The sequence below is a fragment of the Taudactylus pleione genome, unplaced genomic scaffold, assembly GCF_031769625.1.
Source record: "Taudactylus pleione unplaced genomic scaffold, aTauple2 ptg000229l, whole genome shotgun sequence".
NCBI classification, from domain to species: Eukaryota; Metazoa; Chordata; class Amphibia; order Anura; family Myobatrachidae; genus Taudactylus; species Taudactylus pleione.
The window spans coordinates 1479757-1496392 of record NW_028284631.1 but is presented as its reverse complement, the minus strand read 5'-3'; the positions used below and the strand labels follow the sequence as shown (position 1 = coordinate 1496392).

At 44.9% G+C, this 16636-nt stretch overlaps 1 protein-coding gene across 1 annotated transcript in view; it reads left to right on the top strand.

Moving 5' to 3' along the window:
• Positions 1-16636, top strand: part of MYO7B (myosin VIIB) — a 197759-nt gene that overhangs the window by 151012 nt on the left and 30111 nt on the right. Inside the window, exons 25-32 of the mRNA XM_088479264.1 lie at positions 5287-5414; positions 5670-5796; positions 6553-6672; positions 8091-8264; positions 8464-8691; positions 9867-10034; positions 15725-15842; positions 16002-16128. Of these exons, the coding sequence (XP_088335390.1) occupies positions 5287-5414; positions 5670-5796; positions 6553-6672; positions 8091-8264; positions 8464-8691; positions 9867-10034; positions 15725-15842; positions 16002-16128 (1190 nt within the window). The remainder of the gene's footprint in view (positions 1-5286; positions 5415-5669; positions 5797-6552; positions 6673-8090; positions 8265-8463; positions 8692-9866; positions 10035-15724; positions 15843-16001; positions 16129-16636) is intronic.

The following is a 16636-nucleotide window of genomic DNA, read 5'->3' as shown; positions in this document are numbered from 1 at the left end:
AATAACAACAAAACTCAGGGTACAGGTCATTGCAGGCTGCAGAGTAACAATAAAACTCAGGGTACAGGTCATTGCAGGCTGCAGAATAACAATAAAACTCAGGGTACAGGTTATTGCAGGCTGCAGAATAACAATAAAGCTCAGGGTACAGGTAATTGCAGGCTGCAGAATAACAATAAAACTCAGGGTACAGGTCATTGCAGGCTGCAGAATAATAACAGAAATCAGGGTACAGGTCATTGCAGGCTGCAGAATAAAAATAAAACTCAGGGTACAGGTCATTGCAGGCTGCAGAATAACAATAAATCTCAGGGTACAGTTCATTGCAGGCTGCAGAATAACAATAAAACTCAGGGTACAGGTAATTGCAGGCTGCAGAATAACAATAAAACTCAGGGTACAGGTCATTGCAGGCTGCAGAATAACAACAGAAATCAGGGTACAGGTCATTGCAGGCTGCAGAATAAAAATAAAACTCAGGGTACAGGTCATTGCAGGCTGCAGAATAACAATAAATCTCAGGGTACAGTTCATTGCAGGCTGCAGAATAACAATAAAACTCAGGGTACAGTTTATTGCAGGCTGCAGAATAACAATAAACCTCAGGATACATGTCAGGTCATTGCAGGCTGCAGAATAACAATAAACCTCAGGGTACAGGTCAGATCATTGCAGGCTGCAGAATAACAATAAACCTCAGGGTACAGGTCATTGCAGGCTGCAGAATAACAATAAATCTCAGGGTACAGGTCATTGCAGGCTGCAGAATAACAATAAATCTCAGGGTACAGGTCATTGCAGGCTGCAGAATAACAACAAAACTCAGGGTACAGTTCATTGCAGGCTGCAGAATAACAACAAAACTCAGGGTACAGGTCATTGCAGGTTGCAGAATAACAATAAAACTCAGGGTACAGGTCATTGCAGGCTGCAGAATAACAATAAAACTCAGGGTACAGTACATTGCAGGCTGCAGAATAACAATAAATCTCAGGGTACAGTTCATTGCAGGCTGCAGAATAACAATAAAACTCAGGGTACAGTTCATTGCAGGCTGCAGAATAACAATAAAACTCAGGGTACAGTACATTGCAGGCTGCTGAATAACAATAAAACTCAGGGTACAGGTCATTGCAGGCTGCAGAATAACAATAAAACTCAGGGTACAGGTCATTGCAGGCTGCAGAATAACAATAAAACTCAGGGTACAGGCCATTGCAGGCTGCAGAATAACAATAAAACTCAGGGTACAGGTCATTGCAGGCTGCAGAATAACAATAAAACTCAGGGTACAGGTCATTGCAGGCTGCAGAATAACAATAAAACTCAGGGTACAGGTCATTGCAGGCTGCAGAATAACAATAAATCTCAGGGTACAGGTCATTGCAGGCTGCAGAATGACAATAAATCTCAGGGTACAGGTCATTGCAGGCTGCAGAATAACAATAAATCTCAGGGTACAGGTCATTGCAGGCTGCAGAATAACAATAAATCTCAGGGTACAGGTCATTGCAGGCTGCAGAATAACAATAAAACTCAGGGTACAGTTCATTGCAGGCTGCAGAATAACAATAAAACTCAGGGTACAGTTTATTGCAGGCTGCAGAATAACAATAAAACTCAGGGTACAGTTTATTGCAGGCGGCAGAATAACAATAAATCTCAGGGTACAGGTTATTGCAGGCTGCAGAATAACAATAAATCTCAGGGTACAGGTCATTGCAGTCTGCAGAATAACAATAAAACTCAGGGTACAGGTCATTGCAGGCTGCAGAATAACAACAAAACTCAGGGTACAGGTCATTGCAGGCTGCAGAGTAACAATAAAACTCAGGGTACAGGTCATTGCAGGCTGCAGAATAACAATAAAACTCAGGGTACAGGTTATTGCAGGCTGCAGAATAACAATAAAGCTCAGGGTACAGGTAATTGCAGGCTGCAGAATAACAATAAAACTCAGGGTACAGGTCATTGCAGGCTGCAGAATAACAACAGAAATCAGGGTACAGGTCATTGCAGGCTGCAGAATAACAATAAAACTCAGGGTACAGGTCATTGCAGGCTGCAGAATAACAATAAATCTCAGGGTACAGTTCATTGCAGGCTGCAGAATAACAATAAAACTCAGGGTACAGTTTATTGCAGGCTGCAGAATAACAATAAACCTCAGGATACAGGTCAGGTCATTGCAGGCTGCAGAATAACAATAAACCTCAGGGTACAGGTCAGGTCATTGCAGGCTGCAGAATAACAATAAAACTCAGGGTACAGATCATTGCAGGCTGCAGAATAACAATAAACCTCAGGGTACAGGTCATTGCAGGCTGCAGAATAACAATAAATCTCAGGGTACAGGTCATTGCAGGCTGCAGAATAACAATAAATCTCAGGGTACAGGTCATTGCAGGCTGCAGAATAACAACAAAACTCAGGGTACAGTTCATTGCAGGCTGCAGAATAACAACAAAACTCAGGGTACAGGTCATTGCAGGCTGCAGAATAACAATAAAACTCAGGGTACAGGTCATTGCAGGCTGCAGAATAACAATAAAACTCAGGGTACAGTTCATTGCAGGCTGCAGAATAACAATAAATCTCAGGGTACAGTTCATTGCAGGCTGCAGAATAACAATAAAACAGGGTACAGTTTATTGCAGGCTGCAGAATAACAATATAACAGGGTACAGTTTATTGCAGGCTGCAGAATAACAATAAAACTCAGGGTACAGGTCATTGCAGGCTGCAGAATAACAATAAAACTCAGGGTACAGGTCATTGCAGGCTGCAGAATAACAATAAATCTCAGGGTACAGGTCATTGCAGGCTGCAGAATAACAATAAAACTCAGGGTACAGTTTATTGCAGGCTGCAGAATAACAATAAAACTCAGGGTACAGTACATTGCAGGCTGCTGAATAACAATAAAACTCAGGGTACAGGTCATTGCAGGCTGCAGAATAACAATAAAACTCAGGGTACAGGTCATTGCAGGCTGCAGAATAACAATAAAACTCAGGGTACAGGTCATTGCAGGCTGCAGAATAACAATAAAACTCAGGGTACAGGTCATTGCAGGCTGCAGAATAACAATAAAACTCAGGGTACAGGTCATTGCAGGCTGCAGAATAACAATAAATCTCAGGGTACAGTTCATTGCAGGCTGCAGAATAACAATAAAACTCAGGGTACAGTTTATTGCAGGCTGCAGAATAACAATAAACCTCAGGATACAGGTCATTGCAGGCTGCAGAATAACAATAAACCTCAGGATACAGGTCAGGTCATTGCAGGCTGCAGAATAACAATAAACCTCAGGGTACAGGTCAGGTCATTGCAGGCTGCAGAATAACAATAAAACTCAGGGTACAGATCATTGCAGGCTGCAGAATAACAATAAACCTCAGGGTACAGGTCATTGCAGGCTGCAGAATAACAATAAACCTCAGGGTACAGGTCAGGTCATTGCAGGCTGCAGAATAACAATAAATCTCAGGGTACAGGTCATTGCAGGCTGCAGAATAACAATAAACCTCAGGGTACAGGTCATTGCAGGCTGCAGAATAACAATAAAACTCAGGGTACAGGTCATTGCAGGCTGCAGAATAACAATAAACCTCAGGGTACAGGTCATTGCAGGCTGCAGAATAACAATAAAACTCAGGGTACAGGTCATTGCAGGCTGCAGAATAACAATAAAACTCAGGGTACAGGTCATTGCAGGCTGCAGAATAACAATAAATCTCAGGGTACAGTTCATTGCAGGCTGCAGAATAACAATAAAACTCAGGGTACAGTTTATTGCAGGCTGCAGAATAACAATAAACCTCAGGATACAGGTCATTGCAGGCTGCAGAATAACAATAAACCTCAGGATACAGGTCAGGTCATTGCAGGCTGCAGAATAACAATAAACCTCAGGGTACAGGTCAGGTCATTGCAGGCTGCAGAATAACAATAAAACTCAGGGTACAGATCATTGCAGGCTGCAGAATAACAATAAACCTCAGGGTACAGGTCATTGCAGGCTGCAGAATAACAATAAACCTCAGGGTACAGGTCATTGCAGGCTGCAGAATAACAATAAAACTCAGGGTACAGGTCATTGCAGGCTGCAGAATAACAATAAACCTCAGGGTACAGGTCATTGCAGGCTGCAGAATAACAATAAATCTCAGGGTACAGTTCATTGCAGGCTGCAGAATAACAATAAATCTCAGGGTACAGTACATTGCAGGCTGCAGAATAACAATAAACCTCAGGGTACAGGTCATTGCAGGCTGCAGAATAACAATAAAACTCAGGGTACAGGTCATTGCAGGCTGCAGAATAACAATAAACCTCAGGGTACAGGTCATTGCAGGCTGCAGAATAACAATAAAACTCAGGGTACAGGTCATTGCAGGCTGCAGAATAACAATAAACCTCAGGGTACAGGTCATTGCAGGCAAGCACACTAGCAAACTTAAATTGGGTCTGAATCAGGCAGCAGGTGAATATAGTAAGTTCCTGGCACAGAATAGGGGCAGGTTGTAAATAGATAAGTTCAGAATCCAAACAGATACTTTGGCCCTCATTCAGAGCCGTACGCTCTGAGCAGAGCGCACGCTCTGAATGAGGGCCGGGCTCCATTTTCATGGAGCGTCCTCCTGGACGCTCGTATAGCTGTGGGTCACCACCCACAGGCTATACGAGCGTGCTTTGTGATGGCCGCGATGGTCGAGACCATCGCGACCATCGAAATTGCGAGCCGGAGCCTGCGGTTGAGGTTTTCAACCGCAAGCTCCGGAGTGATTTTGGCTCTATCAGAGCCAAAATCACTCCCACTGACATCACTAGTGATGTCAGTGGGCCGGCTTCTGACGGGAGGCGTTCCCATGGGAACGCCCCTGTCAGGGAGGCACGCCCCCGGCACGCCCACCAAAGGGGGCGTGCGGTCAATCAACATTGACAGCACGCCCCCTTTGATCGGACACAACGAGCGAAGGACTTTCCTTCGCTCGTCGCGTCTGGCGCATGCGCACGACGGAGCTCCCTCCGTCGTGCGCATGCTCAGTGCATAACATCGACCCACTTGCGAGCGGACAGCCGCTCGCGAGTGGGTCTGAATCAGGCCCTTTGTTTCCTGCTGTGACAGGAAACAGAGTAATCCAGTATACTGGCAGGATCTGTGGCAGGCGTAACAAAGTCAATGTCTAAACAGGCACATATAGATGTATGTTATATGTGCTGGTGCTAAATAAACATCTGATTGCAAAAAAAAGTACAATATATTTAATGTTGTTTTAGGTTTCGAGTCAGCTGAGCAGTGGAACAGATATACCGCAAGAGGAAAGCTCTCTAATTGATAAACCCATGTCCATGCTGGAGAAATTACATTTCATTGCAGGCAATGGAATACTGCGTCCTGAAATCCGGTAAGAAATTTACATTCTCAACTGTAAATGATCACCTCCTGCTTATTGTAGGAAGGAGAACCTTTTCACTGAAGCAGTAATTGGATGCACCGCTTTAGCTTACTTTAATTTCTAAGGGTAGCTGAAACATGCTACAGAGGGACAGTCTGTGAGATAGCATAATGGACACCAGAGGGCAGTATCACAGGACAGTTGGAATAAATAATTTTAAGTTTTTTAAGTTATACTTCACTGTTATACTTCACTGTTATTTAGAGATGAGATCTACTGTCAGATCTGCAAGCAACTATCTGGAAACAAGAACAGGACTAGCTACGCACGTGGCTGGATCCTGCTGTCACTGTGTTTAGGCTGCTTTCCACCTACGGAAAAGTTTGTCAAGGTAAAGTTACTGCACTGTGTAATTGAAGTACTAAAATAAAACAATCGTTCATATCTTTGATATGTTGAGCATGCATCAACCAACGATGCGTGTTCCCACATGTCATATAACGATATCTGACATCGACTGTGTTTGCAGTAAGATTTGGACGATTTCATTCATATTAATACTGTCAGAAATCGTTCATCATTCACAAAATCATTCAAATCTTTGATGTAATCGTTATCGTTCAACTAAATCGATGATCTGACAAATCTGACTGTGTGTATGCACCATTAGACCTTGGGGTATTTATTAATATTTAAATAAGTTCTGTTGAGTGGAAGTTGCTAGAAACCATCTATACAGTAACAGTTGTGCCTGTGTCAGTTTGATACACACTGTACATACAAGTGCATTCATTCTGTTTGTACCCATCCTGCCAGCTGCCAGTGTCCTCGATTTCCTTGGTCACACCCTAACAAAACTTGGTATGCAAAATAAAATGAATGGAAGAGGTTGAGCTCTGCATACAGTACAATACTGTGTATTGACTGCGATCACATAAATAATACATTTTACCCTGTGGACATAATGGAAAACTTGTTCAATACTGAGCATTGTAAGCTGAAATGTGCCTCTTCTATTTATTAGCTTCTTGAAACCATCCATACAATATACAGTTGTCAGTATTTAATTTCATACCATATAGTATATTAATCTAGAAATACTTCATGTTTTCACATCTGATAGTTATATATTGTTTTATTCTCACAGTACCTGCAGAATTATATCCGTGGACAACAGATAGCACACAGTGCTGTGTGTATGAAACAGCTGATCCGAACCACTGCTAACGGAGCACGATCAGAGCCACCAAGCTGGCTGGAGCTGCAGGTATAGTGGACCACAGGAAAATGGAAATATTTTATATCAATTAATTTATTACTGAACAAGGATAGAGTGTAGAGCAACTCCCACACAAACCCCCACAGCAGGGATGGGGGGCGATGACACGATTTGTGCTTAATTGCGTCATCATGACCCTGCTTCACAATTCCAGCAATCTCGGCATTGTGTAGCGGGAGAGGGGCCAAAATGATAATGGCATGTAATATACCCGGCTGCGCCCCTCCCTCCCCCGCTATGCCGACCTGGCTGCAGCCCCCGGATGGGACAGCCAGCATGTCGGCAAGTATGGATAAAACAGAAATAAATTTTTGTAATTCCCATATTTAAACTTTCCATAGCGCTACGTTGGTATAAACCATCGTTGTTTGAAAAGGGCTGTTTAGCATTGAGCAACCCATCCCCTTCTTCCGCTAATCCACTATTTCCTGAAGCCAGGAGTTGTAAAGAAATAGGGCAAAGCATTGCTCTCAAAATCAGGGACGTGCAGTGAGGTCAATGGCTGGGGAGGCATTGGCTAGTATTCGAGTGTACGATGTGTAACCAACTTTATACAGAAGGTGCCAGTCCCTGCATAGTGACAAGGTGCCAGCTACTGGTGTCTGCAGGGAAACTCCCTATCCTGTTACACAGTGATTTACAAGCCCCCAGACAGTGTCCTGTTGTCCACAGCAGATCTTCCTCACCTTTTTCTCCTTTGTGTATTTCATCTGCCTGCATATTCCAATTTCCTTCCCTCCTCAGTGCTGCTGCTGAGCTCCAATGCCTGAGTACTTCCTGGACTGGTCACCTGATCGTCAGAGCTCAAGGCACGCCCCCTCACATTGGTTCTTTTCTCTGTGTTTTATTGGCTGCTTCATAACCCAGCCCTCAACTCCAGGCAGTGTCTGAGCTATCAAAGTTGAGGCTGAGCTCTTACTGCCTCATCTCTCCCTGTATTTCCAGGGAGTGCTGCAATTTTGGTGAATTTTGCCTATAAAAACGATCAGAATAAATACAAAGAAGATATTTATAAGTTTATTTATAAGTTCTTTGTATTATTCAAATAATTTTTATAGTCAAAAGTCTGCCATCTGACAGAGAGTATGACATGGGAGGCTCGGCCTACCCTGACTGCACGTCCCGGCTCAAAATAACTTATACCCAGGGCAGCGAGATCAGCGGAGCTGTGTAATATCCCAGCTCAATGGTAACAAAAACACTGTCTGTTTACATAAATACATGGCAGAAAAGTACAGACGGAAACAAAATAATGTGTTTAATAAAAATTGCAGCAGGACATGGAAACCCAATTATAAATCAGTTGAAAAACCTCCAAGATTTCTAGTTTATTTCACCTTTCAGAGGTTTGATGGTTATGTTTTGTCTTCTTATGTTCCTTTCAATTTCCCTGCTGTCCTTTCCAGGCCATGAAAGGCGTGGCATCTCTAGATGTGCCTGTCAAGATCATGAATGGTGAAACTGTAATCATCCAAGCAGATTCTGCCACTTCTGCTAAGGAGATTTGCAGGAGCATCGCCCAGAGGCTGAAGCTGAAGGACATCTTTGGTTTTTCTGTTTACATCTCAATATATGATAAGGTGTGTTATGTGCAGTAACCAGTCCTCACTTGTGTAGCACATAAATTCAGTAGTCACATACTACAAAGTCCTACGAAATCTTCAGCCAGTTAGTACTGTACTTGCCGCATATTGTGGGTTCTGTATTACATAACTCTGACACCCTACCATGCTGTAACAGTGCAGTCAGTTGTCACATGTGGCTCTTTCTCTGCGGCAGGTGTGGTCACTGGGGAGTGGATCGGACCACCTAATGGATGGTATCTCACAGTGCGAGCAATTAGCCAAGGAAAAGGGCGACCAAGAGAAACATGCACCCTGGCGTCTGTTCTTCCGTAAGGAGATCTTCACTCCTTGGCATAACTCTTCAGAAGACCCTGTGAGCACTGACCTCATCTACAACCAGGTTATACGTGGTCTGTGCTTTGGCGAGTATCGCTGTGGGAAGGCAAGTTAGCTTTAATAGTTATCTACAAATTGTTTTTCATTTATTACATGTTTTTTATTTTATAACATTCGTTTTTTATTGAGATGTGTCTTGCTTTTGACAAAACCACCCTCAAGTATTTTGGTTCGCATTCAGTTATGGTTTGAATTACTTTAAACATTTATAAAAACAGCAAAGATCATGTAACCTGGACCTGTTTTTGGTTTGGTTTTCTCAAAAATCGAACCGCTCATGTCTAGTTATTTAATATATGAACTAAATTACTTAATTGATTTGTCCTAATAATGTGTTAACAGTAGAATAACACAAGTTACTAGAAACAAACATCAACAGGGGCAAAGGTATTTAAGGGCCTTTGGTAATTAAGGTAATTACTTTAGGTACCAGTGTAGTGAGGGTCCCAGGTATTTACTATATTTTTTCCATTCACATGTGTACTAGAGGGAAAGTTATATTCACTTGTCATGATACGCAGATTGGAGGTTGCTTTACACAGCCACATGGATGATCCCCTTCTTCTCACATTATTACCATATAGCCAGAAATTAAAATTAAGTTAAATTAAAATGGCGGCAAAACAGCCCCAGTCTTCTCTGAATTTGGACAGGATCTCCCACATGGGTGTTTTTACATGTTTCAGCCACTGTGTGAGGGTCAGTGGGCCCCTGCCGAACAATAAACCCCAGCTAGTTGCTGTGCTTTACCGTGTGCACCCCAAACACAGGATAGCACAAACACATCTCCTGGAATATTGATAAATTGCAATGGGTGGGTGGAACATTCATTAATATGACAAAAAATATTCTAAACCTCTGTCCCTCTTCGTGTTAACCAAGGTGAGAGCTGGCTCCAGCTGTTTGCTCAGGATTGACTCCGATCCATTGTATTAGCAGGGGGGGGACATCATGTTTTTTTGATCCCTCTATGTTCCTTATCCTCCCCCACACCACCACCACCTTACTACCATTTATTAGCATTAAGCAAACCCTCTGAACTCTTTATCCTAGCTTATTTTGTTGACCATCCCTCTACAAGAGTGATCCTTACTGCATGTATTACCTTTAATCACAGTGAAAGGCTACAAGTACAATTAATTGAATTAACTGCAAAACTATGGAGACAAGTTATAATGCCATACTACTATTTACATATTTAAAATGTGCTTTCTCTTGCAGGAAGAGGATCTAGTGGAGCTAATGTCCAAACACCATTATATTAAATATGGTGACATTTTAAAAGATGAACATATACACAGTGTCATAAAAGACTGCATTCCAGCAAAACTAATGGCAGCTAAGCCCAGTACTTACTATACAAGTTTACTGAAGGAAAATCAAGCTAAGGTAATACACTTCCTGCTCTATAGTGGTAATACACTTCCTGCTCTATCATGGCAATATACTTCCTGCTCTATCGTGGTAATACACTTCCTGTTCTATCGTGGCAATATACTTCCTGCTCTATCATGGCAATATACTTCCTGCTCTATCGTGGTAATACACTTCCTGCTTTATCGTGGTAATGCACCCGCCCCTCCTCTCGGCGCCCCTGGGTATCCCCAGGTCCTAGCACGATCAACACATTATACAGGATACCATACACAACACACACAATAGTCACAAACCATAACCCAACCTTCACCCCACACACTGCAAACATACGCTCACACCTCAATACACACCTTCTGCACCATCATCACAGTGCGTCTTACCCACATCAATATCAATAATTTCCACTGACATTACATTAACTTTAATCCCCACACAAACACACGCACAGCAGGCACAGTATAAACATTACAGCCAGAAGTCAGTGATCTCCACACAGTAAACACAGCCTACAGTGAGTGCCATACAGTACAGAGCATTGCAGTGACCACCACACAATACACCTAGCATAGCAGTGACCGCCATACAATACAGAGAGACTCTTTGTGACAGAATACAAAGCACATTTTTGTGACCACCACACAATAGAAAGAGCATTTTATTGAGACCACCATATACTACATTGAGCAATTTTAAGACTGCCACATAATACCAAAAGTTGTTTTGAGACTATACATACGAAGAGCATTTTTTTGACCGCCACACAAATCATCCCCTCACCACTAATAACCCCTCCCCAAACACCATTAACATGTTCATCATCATTGTAACAATCCCATTCAACATAAATATCCACTTATATCATTAGCTCCCTCATCCTAATCATTAAACATCTATGTTTACCTTGTATGGCGCTGTGAACACTTTGTGGCATCTTCTAACTAGTGATGGCAATGATGAGTGTCACATCATCTGTGTGCTATATTACTAATGTTGCACATATCTTAAAATACATGTCCAGATATATTTTTTGCATCTATGTTTCTTCTTCAGAGTCCATAGGGCTCCACAGGGAGACAATGGGTACTTGAGACCGGACATCAACAGCAAAGCTTATTCTATCCCAGGATGCTCTGGTCCTTCCCCCTATACCCTGCCCACAGCCTGAAGACAACTCAGTTTCGTTGGTGTCCGGCAGGAGCTGGATCACCGTTAGAACATTGGCTTTTATTTTACTTAGCTGTAACAGAGCAAGCAGCACTAGGCAGTCCTATGGAAGTCTGCGCTGCTGCTCCATCACTCTTCAGCGGTGCCGCGACTCCAGTCACAGGCGAGGTACTCTCTGCAGGGCACTGGGGGGACCTGGTTAGCGTGGCTCCTCGGTCCCCACACTACAATCGGGATGCAAGGGGACAGCCTGCGTATTGGAAATCTCAACTACGGTCTCTGTAGACAGACAGGAGGTGCTGATGTGGACACCGGCCCGTCCAGGACTCCACTAGACCACCAGGGCATATGTTACTGGCGCATAGAGGCCAGGGAACAGGTGGTTAATGTCAGCACATGGGAGGTGAGCTCTCTCCCTGCAGCTCCTCCCCCAGCTCAGAACGCCATTCCTCTGCGTACTTGCCACCTCTAAGCTGTGCTCCCCCCGTGCCCTTCAGAGACCTACGGTGGCCATTTTCTACTGAAAGTCAGCCACAGGTCTCCAGGAACGCTGGGTTGAGTCTCCATATATACCTCACCTATGTGTCAGATTATATATAACGCTATTTCCTACCAACTACTGCTGTCTGTGTAGTTGATTTTAGTGCCCATTGCAGTTACATTTATGCCCATAGCAGTGAGATGTATTTTCTGCATTGTATATGAGTTATGCTAGCTCTGTTGTCTGGCTTTCTACTGTCAGCTAATACCTTTCCCTTTTTCTTTCACAATAACCCTGGAATACTGGTATATAGGGGGTTCATTATACTTCACATCTATTTTGTATTTGTGAAGGCTGTCATATACTGTATACCTGTGTTGCGCGCTGCACTATGCCATATCGTGCATATATCTGTGTTGCTTACTGCACTGTGCCATATTGTGTGCTATATTATCCTTGCAGCTATGTCTAGCAAAGGCAAGAGTAACAAGCAGGCTACCCTGGTTTGCTTTAAGTCCTGTTTGGTAGGTTTATCCCCAGAGGATTAATTTCAAGATTGTCTATGTGCATCCTGTTATACTGCACCTGGCCCGTAGGCCCCTGCAGCCCCCCTCAGGAAACCCCCTGGACTTCCTTTTCACAGGTGTTGGCAAAGATTGCGGACCGCCTAGCAGTCCCTGTGGTTGCTTCCCCTATGGGATTGCCACATCAGGTACTCCCTGCAATGCATGTACTTCCTTTGTCCCCTCCTTGGGTAGACATACTTTCTACCTCAGTGCAGAGTTTGGCGGCTAGCTCTTTTCAACACATTTTGCAAAAGGAAAGGCCCTTACCCAGTAAAGCTATTTTCCCAGTCCACCCAGCTATCAGATTCTGAGTTATGTGGGGAGGCAGACCTCTCTCACTCTGACTCCACATCGGGGGAGGAGGTGCCTCCATCTAAATTGAATATACCAACACTAGTGAGAGCTGTAAAATCAATTCTTCAAACAGAAGATACAGAACCCACTCCTAAAGAATCACAAAAGAGCCACTCTTTAAATGACAGATGGTAGTTTTGCCGGAGTTTCCTCACTCTGATCAGGATTCTGATCTAATGAGTGAAGCATGGAATACGCCACGTGACACGACTGGTTAAGAACTCTACCGTACCTTACCAATCCATACAGCAACCTCTTGAAGGAGACCACGGATAGAAGGATTGAAGCTTGCCTGAAGTCTATATACTCTCTTACAGGAGATTTTATCTTCCTGCCATGGCTACGCCTGGGTGGAAATTGAGTGCTGGGCTGAGGCCCTAGAAGACACATTTCCCTCTGATGCTTCTTGGGAACAGTTACAGCCAACGGTCTGAATACCAGCGCCGAAATCCCGACAGGTCGGGATCCTGGCACCAGAATCCAGACCACAGGCATCCCGTAGGTAAGTATTGGGGTGTTAGGGTTAGGTAGCGGGGTTAGGCATTAGGGGGAGGGTTAGGGTTAGGCACCGGGTAGGGAGTGTTAGGATTAGGGTGCGAGGAAGGGGAGGTTAGGTTTAGGCACTAGGGGGGGAGGTTAGGGTTAGGCACCGGGGAGGGAGGGTTAGGGTAGGAGTTAGAAACATACTTACCTCTCTTCCCCATGGGTGTCGGGATTCTGACTGTCGGGATACCGATGTCGGTATTCTGACCAGCGGCATCCCGACAGCTGGTTTTTCATACCCTGACAGCAGACAAAATCTCCGCACTACAGCACCGAGTGCACAGATTACTCCACAGTCGCCGAGTGTCAATTCACTGTGCAATGCAGACCTTGGGATCCATGGTGTCCACCTTCGAAATGGTGGAGTTCGCTCAGTTCCTCTCCAAGCCACTACAACACCTGATCCTCTCCAGGTGGAATGGGCTGCCCAATCTGATCAGATCACAGATGATGGCCCTCTCTCCAGAGTTTCACTTGTCCCTCTCTTGCTGGCTACAGACGTCCCACTAAAATAAGGGTCGCCCCCTTTCTTATCCCGGAATGGGTACTCCTCACCATGAACGCCATGAAGTGTCCGCGGGTGGGGCGCAGTGACCGGCCAGCACTCCTTCCAAGGACGCTGCACACCAGCCAAAGTGATCTTACCAATCAACATCCTTGAACTCCGAGCCATCTACAGAGCCCTAACTCTGGCTCAAGATATTCTTCAGGTCAGGCCAGTACAAGTACAGTCCGACAACGTCACGGCAGTGGCCTACCTCAATCACCAGGAAGGCACTCGAAGTCGGTCAGCAATGCCAGAAGTGTTACGCATTCTCACACGGGCCGACGCCATCTCCCAGCCATTTCCGCAATGTCCATCCCGGGGATTCTCAATTGGGAAGCGGATTTCCTCAGCCATTACAACGTGCACACAGGACAGTAGTCTCTACACCAAGAAGTCTTTCAGCTCCTGGTGGACAAATGGGGTCTACCGGACGTGGACCTCATGGACTCACGACAGAACCACAAGCTTCTAGTGTCAAGGGACCCCGAAGCAGCCTTTGTGGCCGCAATGTCAGTGAAGTGGACCTTCCATTTGGCGTACCTCTTCCCTCCAGTCTCCCTTCTTCCTCGGGTTCTTTGGAAGTTTAAGCAAGAAGAGGGCACGTTCCTGTTGGTAGCTCCGGCTTGGCCCAGACATCATTGGTACTCCGATCTTCAAAGTCTCTCCATAAACACTCCTCTCCAACTTCCTCAACGACCGGACCTGTTGTCTCAGGGTCCCTGTCTACATCTGGACCTAGCCCGTCAGTCTTTGACAGCGTGGCTCTTGAGACATCCTTTCTAGGGTCTAAAGGGTTTTCTAGCTCTGTGGTCCAGACCATGCTCAGAGTGCATAAGCCAGGTGTGGCATACATATTTCCAGTGGTATGCTACCAGAAACTATGACCCTCAGGTTTTTAGGGTTTCTGGAATCTTTGCCTTTCTTCAAGCTGGATTGGATCTCGGACTCCGCCTGGCCTCTTTGAATGTGCACGTCTCTGCTCTGTCCATCTGGTTCCAGCGCATAATTGCTCCACTGCCAAATGTACACACCTTCCTGCAAGGTGTTCTCCGTATACAACCTCCCTTTGTCCCTCCTCTTCGAACGCACCCTGGCTTCCTTCCCAAGGTGGTCTCTCATTTCCACCTTAATGAGGAAATTGTAGTTCCGGCCTTTCAATCACCAGACCTCTCTGCAGGTGAGACCTCCTTGGTTGAGGTCAGTGTTCTGAAGATCTACGTAGACCATACTGTCCTATATGGATTCCACAAGAAGGGATGTCCAGCTAACAAACAGACTCTGGCCAGATGGCTTCACATGACTATCTCACATGCTAACATGCAGGCTGGCCTTCCTGTGCCACCTACAGTATCTGCTCATTCTACTCACTTTGTGGGTCCCTCGTGGGCAGCCCACCGTGGTGCGTCTGCCGTACAACTATGCAAGGCGGCCATGTGATCTTCTGACCATAACTTTCTTGGGTTCTATGCTTTTGATACATTTACCTCTCAAGATGCTTCAGTTGGACGCTAATTCTCCTCTCAGCTCAGGAGCGTCTCCGCCCTTGAACAACTGCTTTCGGATATTGTCTCCCTGTTAAGCCCTATGGACCCTGAAGGAGAAAAGGAGAGTTATGGTAAAACTTACCTTTGTTAACTCTCTTTCTTTGAAGTCCATAGGACACCCGCCCTGATGCACCTGGCTTCTTTGGGTTTCTTCTATAGGTCACTTGTTTCCTTCTCTGTGTGAGAGTGTGATTCTTCATTGTACCAGTCTTCCTTCTCTCCTATCCTGCTCCTGCCTTGGGCTTGTTGACAAAACTGAGTTGCCTTCAGGCTGTGGGCGGGGTATAGGGGGAAGGACCGGAGCATCCTGGGATAGAAAAAGCTTTGCTGTTGGTGTCCGGTCCTCCAAGTACCCATTGTCTCCCTGTGGACCCTATGGACTTCGAAGAAAGAGAGTTAAAGTTAGGTTTTACCATAACTCTCCTTTTTGCACACCTCCCATGTATTGCCACTTATCCGGAATGTCCATATGAGATAACAATTCTCGCTTGTCTCTCTTGTAGGCCCAGTGTGTGATAGAGAAGACTCCTGTGCTACAAGTCATGGAGACAGTAGTAGATTATTCCCGCCAGCAGTGGCCTCTGTTGTTTTCAAAGTTTTTTGAGGCCTCCAAATTTTCAGGTAAGAAAATGCATTGCTGCTATTGTTTGTTAGATCTGGGATACAGGTGAATGGTGGGAAATGTATTGGGAGATGATTTAATAGATGTTTTCTGAGTAAACAATAAAGTGCCTGGTGATGGCATTTTCCATATACCATGTCCCAATGTTTGTCTTGCAGGACCCAGCATCAGTAGGAACCACTTCATTATTGCAATAAACTGGAGGGGAGTTAGTTTTCTTGATGAGACTGAAAAAAAACTCCTGGATCTTTCATTTCCGGAGTTAATCGGCATCCGTACAAAAAGGTGCGTCTAGCAGGGACTTTGTATATTGGATATGTTAAATTATTTCCATTCTGTAGAATTTAAAAGAACCAGTTAAATATGTTTGATGTGCATCTGTTGTACATACCCCTGTCCAGAGTACAGTATGTGGCACCATACAGCTAAATTACAGAAATGTATGAACAGAATCGGTATGAAATACCGACGGTCGGGATCCTGGCGGTCAGAATCCCGACGCCGGGATCCCGACAGGGTTAACATATGGACACTTGTTGGTCAGTTGGCTGACCCACTCCCTACCCTATTCCTCCCAATTTGGTGCCTAACCCTATCCTCCCCCCCTAGTGCCTGAACCTAACCTCCCCGCACCCAAAACCTAACCCTCCCCCCTTAGTGCCTAATCCTCCACCTAAACCTAACCCTCCCCCCAACCCCGTTATGTACCTTTGGCATCCCGGCGGTCAGGATACTAGCACCGGGATACTGACTGGCATCGGTATTCTGATGCTGGTGTCAAAGTCAAAAATAT